Source organism: Schistocerca gregaria, chromosome 2, assembly GCF_023897955.1.
Source record: "Schistocerca gregaria isolate iqSchGreg1 chromosome 2, iqSchGreg1.2, whole genome shotgun sequence".
Classification (NCBI taxonomy): Eukaryota; Metazoa; Arthropoda; class Insecta; order Orthoptera; family Acrididae; genus Schistocerca; species Schistocerca gregaria.
The window spans coordinates 619,458,490-619,470,670 of record NC_064921.1 but is presented as its reverse complement, the minus strand read 5'-3'; the positions used below and the strand labels follow the sequence as shown (position 1 = coordinate 619,470,670).

General features: G+C 40.4%; 1 protein-coding gene across 1 annotated transcript in view; it reads right to left on the bottom strand.

Moving 5' to 3' along the window:
• LOC126334598 (sialin-like) overlaps positions 1 to 12,181 on the bottom strand; it is a 109,493-nt gene that overhangs the window by 56,078 nt on the left and 41,234 nt on the right. The window contains exon 3 of the mRNA XM_049996991.1: positions 4,197 to 4,427. Coding sequence (XP_049852948.1) covers positions 4,197 to 4,427 — 231 coding nt within the window. The remainder of the gene's footprint in view (positions 1 to 4,196; positions 4,428 to 12,181) is intronic.

Here is a 12,181-nt window from a genome sequence, read left to right as displayed (position 1 = left end):
ACCCGACCACAAGGTTCATGGTTCATTGGGCTTGCTATCTGTTTTAAATAAATTCTGGTAGTTGTCATTATTCATTTGACAATTTCTTACTTGCTTAAATTGTTATTAAATAGTTCATGTAAAATGGAGTGTTGCTTACAGGTCCTTTGCCCACTATGTGGTTATTGTTAATGTCATTCAAAGAAAAAGTTCCTTTTTGTTTTTTATCTGAAAGTGTATATTATCAAATTGTTGTTTCAAAATTGTAAACTTTGTTTGAGTTTAGAGAGTCTTTATATTTTAATGTTAAGTTCATTGTTCATCCTAATTCTGAAACTTTTTGTGAATAAATCATTTTGTGTGCAATAAATGTTAATGACAATCCAAAACCATGGTGTCCAGTCGTTCCATTAAAATTATTATTGGTGGTTTTAGGGTGCTGATATTTCCCCATTACAGATGGTTGTCTCTGAGTCTGTTTGCTCAGTGAGGAGGGGGTCCTCCTTTTCCTTGTAGATATCTTGAGCTACTGTTTAATGCTTTCTGAATTGTACTCATTACATTGTAGAAGATTCTATTTATTATTTTACTGTTTTAGAAATATACTTTGCATTATGGAGACCATAACACGCCTAGGTATATCTTTTCTTGAGTGTGACCAACTGCAGATGGAGCTCAAGATAAGCTGGCAACCTGGTGGAACAAGTGTGGCTAATCTGGCAACTCATATATGTCTTGTTCTCAATGAAGCCTTGAGCCACAAGTCTGACTGACAGCATTGGTGAAATAGGTTCAGCAACTGACGTTTGTTCCTCAGTCCTTGTCGAGCTGTGCCACATTGTAGCATTTCTTGAAGGTAGTCAACCCACTGTATTGAGTGCAGGCCCAACTTATGTATTGGGATAATCATCTCACAGATTTGAAATAACTGCAATTAAATATTGAGGAGATTAGTTTAGTTGACCAACTGCTTCATCAGATTAAGCATTACAGGTAGCCGTGGGTATCCTCACGTTAGATGAGGGACAGCAGCGAGCAAAGATCAGGCTGGGATTGTTAATCACTTGTCACCGACCATTGATCAATTAGGAGAGGGGATGGTGTGTAGGTAAATTGTTGGAGAATATACTAGGTTACCTAACTGCTTTGTTCATTTATAGCAAGGAATTACTGAACCTTCTATTGAGCTTCTTGTGCATGTCAAGTTTTTTCTTGTGGTTAACTGTTTGTTTCAAATATCAAGCTATGCCTAATGTATTTCACAGCAGCTTATCATCCAACTGCTGTATCTCTTAACTTGGGGTTTGTGGGGTATGGTGTCTCTGACATATTACAAAGCCAGGGATTCCTGCACAATTTGAGGGAATGGGTTATCCAGCTTAAATTGCCTCCTCATATTAAAATTGAGTTTGAACATTAGGATTCTGGTGTGTGCAATCATCTCAGGAACATTTGGCTGATACTGTTTAAGGGTTTCATGTGACTATTTCTGCCTTAGAACTTCAGGTTACCAAAGTTGAGATCATACAGAATATCTTGGAGGATATGAAACTGGAGGACCACTCATAAGTGATTTTTTGTAGCACAGCTGACAACTCTAGTGGAACTGCATGGCCTGGTGCCTACCATTGAAGGGTTGTAATTTGCTGATGAAAGCCATGAGAAACTTGATGAGTTTGTTTCTTGTCATTATGCCAATGTGAGGGAGTCTCGAAGCACCTTGCTCGATCAGTCTAAAGCCAGATTTTGTTACCGATGTAGTGATGGTGGCCATTTAATGTGTTATTGTCCAGTGAAGCATGAGCCCTGTCCAAACGGCAGTTGCCATGAAATGTGGGAAGCAGGTAGGGGTACTAGGACACCAAGCATTGTGTACATATTAGATCAGTTGTAGGTCAGATGCCACCCTGTGTTTGTGTGCAACTTGCTTCATTCAGATGACAGCATTTCATGTTGGATTATCAGTGGTATCTTGACTTTAGAGCAATCTGTAGAATGCTTTTGTTAAATGCCCCACTCCAGAGATGTCAGGCTGTTAATAGACAGATGTTGCCTCTGGCAGGTGCAGTGTGCAAGAAGATGAGTATTGTTGGTTTTGTGGCTGATTAATTCACTGGTTGTTAAGGAATTTTTGGGCAACCTATTGTTGGGTTGTGGTTTCAAACAGTGCACAAATCTTGTATCAGATAATGCTGGTAAGATTTTTTGTTTCAAATTTTGTCCTAGTGTCTGGAACTAAAGCATGCTCAGAACTACAGGTATCTGTGCTAAACTTGATTGCTTGGGAGCCTTGTACTGTTGTGCACAACTGTGAGTGTTTAAAACTGGTTGAGGCTTGTGATCCTAGTTTCACTTGCCCGTAGTCTATCGGTACACTGTTTTTTTTCCTCCAGTGTTTGTTGAGCAGTTGCGTTAGTGAGGCATTAACTGTGTCTACTGTTGTGTGTGATGGTGTTATCAGAGGACACTCTGTGCACAGAATTCATATACAAAATAAGTTTCATTCGTTTTTCACTACCCCTCAAAGTCATTGGCACTATTTTGGAATGTTTGCTTTAATAGCTTGTGCTCTCCACACGATCACTAAACTCTTAAGTAAAGGGTTTTAATTTTGTATATTACCAATACCTTCAGGCTGTATATTGAGACTGGTATATTTTTTTTTACTGTGGTTGTAATTTTTACAATTCTAAAAGGGAAAACATTCATAGTTTCTTAAAAATGTTGGTGTGCATGAAGAATTTCATCCGTGGTATTCACTAAGAGTATGGGGGTCACATGCCCCCCTAATGCCAATTATCACATATTGTTCAAAACTATTTTAATTACAGGGGTTGTAATCCCCTCATTTTCCTGGATCGAGTTCTTGCCTTTACTGCCATCCTCCTGTTCTTTCTATGGGTTTGTTATCTATTGTAAATAAATTTTGGGAATAGTCATTGTTCATTCGAACATTTGTTGATTTCTAAAATTGTTGTTCATTGGTTCATGTGAAATGGAGTGTCACTTACTGATCTCTTTCCCACTAAAATGAGTTATTGTTAAAGTCATTTAAACAAATTTACAAATTTTGAAGTTCCTTTAAATTAAATTATTATTTTTATACCTGGACACTTATATTGTTGAATTGTTCTAGAATTGCAGACTTTGTTTGAGTTTAAAGAACCTTTATATTTTCATGTAACGTTCATTGTTTGTTTTAATTTTGGGACTTTTCATGGGTTAATCATTTTGTGTTCAATAAATGTTACTGACAATATAAAACCCTGGGATCCAGTCTTTCCATTAAAACCATTGTTGGCAATTTTGGGGTGCCAAGGTTTCCCCATTACAGTTGGTAGTTCAGATGTGGATAGAGGTACTGATGTAGCCATCCTTGAGAGGGAGCTCAACATCAAGGAAGGTGGCTGGGGAGGACCAGGGAAAGTGGATGGGGCAGAAGGTTTTGAGGTTCTGGATAAAAGTGGACAGGGTGTCCATACCCTTGGTCCAGATCATCAAGATGTCATTAGTGAATCTGAACCAAGTGAGAGGGTTAGCATTCTGAGTGGTTACAAATAATTCCTCTAGATCAGTGGTTCCCAGCCTGGTGGTAATCACCCCCTGGGGGTAAAATGATATTTCCTGATTTGATTTTGTTCCAGTCTTGTCTGCACATTGAATTACAAAGTTTAGTTAAATACAGCAACACAGATAAGAATTTAACAACTGAATTTACTTAGGGTATATGTATTACTTGTATTACAGAAAAACAAATAAATATAAGATGGAAATTGTAGCAAGGTTTCACAATGCTAAAGATCTTTTTTATGTGTCTGTCTACAGTTCAACACTTCCCCTCGATGGTGAATGAATGTTTTTTCCCATGCCAAATAATAAAATGGTTGTTAATATCAAAAGTCATACAATATTTGTGCATTTATCTGTATTTTAGATTATAGCTTCTTTTTACATTTTATATTACCTAGAATGAATTATATTCAATGGCTCTCGTAGATGTGATAAAGGTGCAGCAGAAATTAAAAATTAAATTTATGGCAGATTATAGCATTAATCAGTTAATATTAATTATAATTAAATATATTAACATTAAAAATCAGTGTCAAGTTTATCTTCATGTATGCAGTAGAAAATTATCTTGGATAATCATTTAGCAGATCTGGTACCCTGGTAAAAAAGTAGGTAATATCATATATGGTAATGGTTATTTTACTTACCCCAAAATATCCCTGCATGCATCTGATTACTACAACAGCTCTATAATCAATGGTTGCAGCCACTGGAATCAATATAGAAAGTAGGCAAATAGCCAATGTGCACAGCCCAAACACTTTCTTTGTTCCAAATTTTTGGGCTAAGACTCCACCAAGAACTTGAGATGACCAGTAACAAGAAAAAAAGCCCCCAAGGATCATGCCTTGCTGATACTCATCCCAATCATATCGAGTCTGAAAAATAAGAGTTGATTTGCTGTCATGAGAGCTTTATATCAAATAATACTCATAAATGAATAATCCTATGAAAGTATGCACAACATAATATCTATTTATCATTCCACATTATTATATAAAAGTAACACTAAAATAGTTGTGTGATTAGATGTGCAAGAAAATGCTGAATCTTGAACTTGCTGGACAAACGTTCATTTTCAAGCAAGTGAAAATGTCACCAATGTGAATATTTGTTCTAGTTCAAGTTCTTCCTTTTGTTTTATTTCTTGTCTCTTTTCTTTCATTTCATTGAAAAGTGGTCATCAGATGCTTTTACAGACCCTCCCCCCTTGCTGCATTATCAGTAATGATGGAATATTTAAGAAGAAACTTGGACGATGTATCATGAAAAATTTGCTAGTCATGTTATAGTATTAGGCAGATTTCAATTTACTGGCTATAGACAGGCAGCCACAAGCGATTGAGAAAGGTATTAGGAGCAGGGAATCGTGTGAAATTGTTCTAAAAGCCTTCAGCAGCTAAACAGAGAACCAACTGATGAAAATAACATATCAGATCCCCTGGTTATCAACAGACCTAAACTTTTAGACTCAGTTATCATTGAACATGGGTTCACCAACCATAAGGCCATTACAGAATCACTGAATGTGAGTGTAAATATGAACAAAGAGAAAGATAAGAAGATATTTCTGCTTAGTAAGAATAACAAGAAACAGATTTGAGATTGCCTGAGTAGTCAACATGAATATTTCATCTTCAGCACTGACAACATTGAGCATCAATGGACAAAATTCAAGAGAATTGTCAATACTCCTTAGAAAGATATGTGCCCAGCACAGTTTTGAGGGATGAGAAAGACCCTCCATTTTTTGACAGCTCCGTTACAAAACTGCTAAGGAAGCAAAGAGAATTTCACTGAAAAATTTAAACACAGACAAAGCCTCACAGATGAACAAAAACTGAATGAAACCAAAATTACTGTAAGGAGAACATTTGTGAAATGTTTAATGAATTAGAAAGTAAAATTCTGTCTACCAATTTGATAGAAAAACCTGAAATGTTTTGGTATTACTTTAGATCAGTGAAACAGATGAAAGTCATCTGTTCAGGCACACTGTGGCCATAATGGCACTGAAATGGAGGATGACAGGGAGGCCAAAATACTAAATGTGCTTTCTAAAAATCAATGCAGGTTGATGCTCTGTTTGTTGACACTTGTAAGACAAAAATAAAGAGACACCATGAAAGAATTATCCAAATTGGATGGAAATCAGGACATGTGATGTAGATGTATACACAAACAAATGATTACAATTTCAGAAAAATTGGACAATTTATTCAAGAGAAAGATCTACACAAATTGAGCAAGTCAATAACACATTGGTCCAGCTCTAGCCCTCATACAAGCAGTTATTTGGCTTAGCATTGATTGACTGACTTGTTGGATGTCATCCTGAGGGATACTGAGCCAATTTTTGTCCAATTGGGGTGTTAGATCATCTGAATTTTGATATAATTGGTAGGCCCTGCCCACAATGCTCCAAACATTCTCAATTGGGAAGCTACACAGTGAAATTGCTGGGCAAGGTAGGATTTGGCAAGCACCAAGAGATACAGTAGACACTCTCGCCATGTGCTGGCTGAAATGTAAGCCCAGGATGGCTTTCCAGAAGGGGCAACAAAATGATGTGTAGAATATCGTACTGCTGTGCTGTAAAGATGCTGCTGATGACTACAGAAGGGGTCCTGCCACAAAAAGAAGTTGTACTCAAGACCATCAATCCTGGTTTTTGGGCTGTAGGGCAAGTAACAGTCAGGTTGCAGGTTGGTGCCCCACCACCATTTGGGGTGTCTCCAGACACATCTTCGACCTGGTATGTCACTGAATGGAGTAGAATTGTCTTGAGTGATGAGTCTCACGTTGAACTGAGCCCTGATGATCAGCAACTATGTGTCTGGAGATGCCCTAGACAGTGTTTTTTTTTTTTAATTTTTTTAAAAGTGTAATTTCTCACTTCTGCCTAATGAACAGAACGAGCATATAGAATGTTAGATCAGCTGGGCCAATGGATTGAAGATTTTCTAGTAAACACAACACACCATGTCATTCTCGGTGGAGAGAAATCTTCAAATGTAAAAGTAACTTTGGATGAATCCCAATGAACCTTTACTATTCACAATAGGTAGGGTGAGTCACCTAAAATTTGGATCACACTCATTGTGGAAATGGAAAGTGCTATTGAAGTGCAATTTTCACAGAATGGGTTGACAGTCATGGGCTTGTTAGCCAGTCAATAGGTTGTTATAATACTTAGAAAGAGTATTTTTTTACAAACATACACTTTTTTAAGTGGAACAATGCCTATTGACATTAATAAACTAAAACTAGGATAAATATGAATGACAGTGGCATTTGTTACAGGATTCTACTGCGAGTCATTTATGAGATATCATATTTTGTAAAGTTCCCACACCAATGCTTGTACAATACCTGTCGTAGCACACAAAAGAACTACAAAAGTGCATATACTAGCTATGTGGATTCTGAAGAGTAATATGACAACTGATCACCACAGTTTGTGTTCGAAATGCCCACCAGCAATGGCATCATTCAGTTTAGTTGGTATGTCCTTTCAGCTTTCTCCATAGAAAAAAGGTGTAAAATCCTGGGAATAGGCTGGCCAAGGTACATATCCTCTGCACCCAATCCAGTGATCTGTGAAGACATGCCATAGTACCTTATGCACTATGAGCTGTACAGGCATCATGTTGGTTCCACAGGTTTCCTCCTAGTCTGCAGAGTAACTTCTTCTGACATCCATGGAATATGGTCTGTCAGGAGGCTACAATGCTTGGGCACATTCACCATTCTGTCTATGAAAAATGGGCCTGTGAGCTGATGGTTCACTATCGCGAACAATACATCTACACTGCATAGGTGCTGACATTCTACTTGATATGGCCAGTGGGTATTGTCAACAGACCAACAGTACATGTTTTGGTAGTTTAATTGAAAATGATTGGTAAATATGGCTTCATTGCTAAACAAGATACATGATACATCTGGAGTATCCTTAATGCCCACGGTACATCCCATTGTCCTCTCATGACCTAGTATTTGAAATGCCACACACTAACTGACTAGCGAGTCACAATGCACTCAAGGAACACACAAGCACATTGCCAGCAAACATAACAACATCATACCTACCACTACGCAGGGTGAATGGCACAGACAAGTGTTGGTACAGAAACTTTTCAAAATATGATATCTCATAAACAACTTGCACTAGACTTCTGCAACAAACACCACTGACTTCTGATTTACCATACTTTTAAGTTGTTACTGTCAATACACATTGCTTCTTTCAAAAAGTGTATGATTGCACAAAAATACACTTTCTAAGTATTCTTATAATCCATTGATTGGCTAAAAATATGAGCCCCTGACTACCAATCCATTCTGTGAAAACCACACATCAATAGTACTTTCCATTTCCACAAAATCTGTGGTGCAAGTTTTAGGTGATTCATCCTGTACATAAATGACATTGTGAATGAAGGTGCAAGTCCCATGAGACTTTTAGCAGTTAATGCTGTTGTTTGCAGAAACATTATAATGCTAGAAAATTGTAGCAAAATGCAGGAAGACTTGCAGAAGATCTTTGCTAAGCAAAGGGATTGACAGTTGACTCTCAGCATAAATGAATGTAACATATTGTGCACATCAGGCAGAAAGACTTATTATTGCATGATTATATGATTGCAAAACAATCACTCACACCATCATATTCATAAAATATCTAGGCATACCCATATGAAGTGATTTAAAGAGGAACAACCATATAAAACTAATCGCAGGTAAGAAACTAATCACAGGTTAGACAGATGTCAGACTGAGATTCACTGGAAGAATCCATGCAAAATGTAGTAAACCCACCAAGGAGGCAGCTTGCAAAATGCTCATTCAGCCAATATCAATATTTTGCTCAGCAGTCTACAATCCATAACAAACATAACTGATAGACAAAACAGAAAAAAGCCAAAGAAGAGCAGTGCATTTCATTACAGATTCATTTAGAAAGTGTAGAAGCATCACAGAGATTCTCAGTCAAATACAGTGTCAGACACTGCAAGAGAGGAGTTCTGCTGCATCATGGTGCGGTTCAGTGTTAAAGTTCCAAATTTTATGTTCCTAGAAGAGTCAACTAATATATTGCTTGGACTCAGACATGTATCTTGCTAAAAGAGCATGAAGGTAAAATTTGAGAGATTTGGGGTCACATGGAGGCTTACTAACAATCTTTTTCCTGCAAATCATTCACAACTGGAACAGGAAAAGAGGGAACTGACCTTGGCATGAGAAGTACCCTCCAAAATACGATGCAGGGTGGCTTACAGAGTGCAGATGTAGATGTAAATAATGGTTCTCACATGCCCGTTAGACAGTTTTCCAAAAAATGTGTTGAAAGTATTTTTCATGACTGTCTTTCCGTAATCTCTGCAATGAATGCATACACATCCCAGTCTATATTCAGTAGTTAAAATCGCCTTCAGCTAGTATTGCATGATCTGAGTATTTATGTGCTACGGACCATAGACTTTATATTAAAAACAAAGATTCCAAGACTTACCAAGCGGGAAAGCGCCGGCAGACAGGCACATGAACAAAACACACAAACACACACACAGAATTACGAGCTTTTGCAACTGGCAGTTGCTTCGTCAGGAAGGAAGGAAGGAGAGGGAAAAATGAAAGGATGTGGGTTTTAAGGGAGAGGGTAAGGAGTCACTCCAATCCTGGGAGCGGAAAGACTTCCCTTAGGGGAAAAAAAGGACAGGTGTACACTCGCACAGACACACACACACACACACACACATATCCATCCGCACATACACAGACACAAGCGGACATATTTAAAGGCAAAGAGTAAGGGCAGAGATGTCAGTCGAGGCGGAAGTACAGAGGCAAAGAAGTTGTTGAAAGATAGGTGAGGTATGAGTGGCGGCAACTTGAAATTAGCGGAGGTTGAGGCCTGGCGGATATCGAGAAGAGAGGATATACTGAAGGGCGAGTTCCCATCTCCGGAGTTCGGATAGGTTGGTGTTGGTGGGAAGTATCCAGATAACTCGGACGGTGTAACACTGTGCCAAGATGTGCTGGCCGTGCACCAAGGCATGTTTAGCCACAGGGTGATCCTCATTACCAACAAACACTGTCTGCCTGTGTCCATTCATGCGAATGGACAGTTTGTTGCTGGTCATTCCCACATAGAAAGCATCACAGTGCAGGCAGGTCAGTTGGTAAATCACGTGGGTGCTTTCACATGTGGCTCTCCCTTTGATCGTGTACACCTTCCGGGTTACAGGACTGGAGTAGGTGGTGGTGGGAGGGTGCATAGGACAGGTTTTACACCGGGGGCGGTTGCAAGGGTAGGAGCCAGAGGGTAGGGGAGGTGGTTTGGGGATTTCATAGGGATGAACCAAGAGGTTACGAAGGTTAGGTGGACGGCGGAAAGACACTCTTGGTGGAGTGGGGAGGATTTCATGAAGGATGGATCTCATTTCGGGGCAGGATTTTAGGAAGTCGTATCCCTGCTGGAGAGCCACATTCAAGGTCTGATCCAGTCCCGGGAAGTATTCTGTTACAAGTGGGGCACTTTTGGGGTTCTTCTGTGAGAGGTTCTGGGTTTGAGGGGATGAGGAAGTGGCTCTGGTTATCTGCTTCTGTACCAGTTTGGGAGGGTAGTTGCGGGATGCGAAAGCTGTTTTCAGGTTGTTGGTGTAATGGTCGAGGGATTCAGGACTGGAGCAGATTCGTTTGCCACGAAGGCCTAGGCTGTAGGGAAGAGACCGTTTGATTTATAGGTCGCTTAGAGGAAGCCTTCTTGGTTACCCAAGCCTGCCAACCCAAAGTTTGGTACAGATTTATTGATGACATCTTCATGATCTGGACTCACAGTGAAGAACAACTCCAGAATTTCCTCTCCAACCTCAACTCCTTTGGTTCCATCAGATTCACCTGGTCCTACTCCAAATCCCATGCCACTTTCCTAGACGTTGACCTCCATCTGTCCAATGGCCAGCTGCACACATCCGTCCACATCAAACCCACCAACAAGCAACAGTACCTCCATTATGACAGCTGCCACCCATTCCATATCAAACGGTCCCTTCCCTACAGCCTAGGCCTTCGTGGCAAACGAATCTGCTCCAGTCCTGAATCCCTCGACCATTACACCAACAACCTGAAAACAGCTTTCGCATCCCGCAACTACCCTCCCAAACTGGTACAGAAGCAGATAACCAGAGCCACTTCCTCATCCCCTCAAACCCAGAACCTCTCACAGAAGAACCCCAAAAGTGCCCCACTTGTAACAGAATACTTCCCGGGACTGGATCAGACCTTGAATGTGGCTCTCCAGCAGGGATACGACTTCCTAAAATCCTGCCCCGAAATGAGATCCATCCTTCATGAAATCCTCCCCACTCCACCAAGAGTGTCTTTCCGCCGTCCACCTAACCTTCGTAACCTCTTGGTTCATCCCTACGAAATCCCCAAACCACCTCCCCTCCCCTCTGGCTCCTACCCTTGCAACCGCCCCCGGTGTAAAACCTGTCCTATGCACCCTCCCACCACCACCTACTCCAGTCCTGTAACCCGGAAGGTGTACACGATCAAAGGGAGAGCCACATGTGAAAGCACCCACGTGATTTACCAACTGACCTGCCTGCACTGTGATGCTTTCTATGTGGGAATGACCAGCAACAAACTGTCCATTCGCATGAATGGACACAGGCAGACAGTGTTTGTTGGTAATGAGGATCACCCTGTGGCTAAACATGCCTTGGTGCACGGCCAGCACATCTTGGCACAGTGTTACACCGTCCGAGTTATCTGGATACTTCCCACCAACACCAACCTATCCGAACTCCGGAGATGGGAACTCGCCCTTCAGTATATCCTCTCTTCTCGATATCCGCCAGGCCTCAACCTCCGCTAATTTCAAGTTGCCGCCACTCATACCTCACCTATCTTTCAACAACTTCTTTGCCTCTGTACTTCCGCCTCGACTGACATCTCTGCCCTTACTCTTTGCCTTTAAATATGTCCGCTTGTGTCTGTGTATGTGCGGATGGATATGTGTGTGTGTGTGTGTGTGTCTGTGCGAGTGTACACCTGTCCTTTTTTTCCCCTAAGGGAAGTCTTTCCGCTCCCAGGATTGGAGTGACTCCTTACCCTCTCCCTTAAAACCCACATCCTTTCATTTTTCCCTCTCCTTCCTTCCTTCCTGACGAAGCAACTGCCAGTTGCAAAAGCTCATAATTCTGTGTGTGTGTTTGTGTGTTTTGTTCATGTGCCTGTCTGCCGGCGCTTTCCCGCTTGGTAAGTCTTGGAATCTTTGTTTTTAATATATTTTTCCCATGTGGAAGTTTCTTTCTGTTTTATTATGACCATAGACTTTCTTTGAATGACTCTAGAACTGTCACAGTGTAGTCGGGACACTGGTAAGAAACTGTGACAATTAACTTGGTTTAACTTGCACCTATTACACATGACCAGATAATATCATTGTCACATTCAACTTCGACCTCAAAAGAGACTATATTTTTGTCAACTGGAATGGACACTGGCCCTCCAATGGTCTGTAATCTGTCTTTCTGGTATATATTCCATGACTTGCTAAATATCTCAAGCTATCCACTTCAGGTTTCACCTGGACCTTGGTCCCAAGAATAATGTGAGTGTG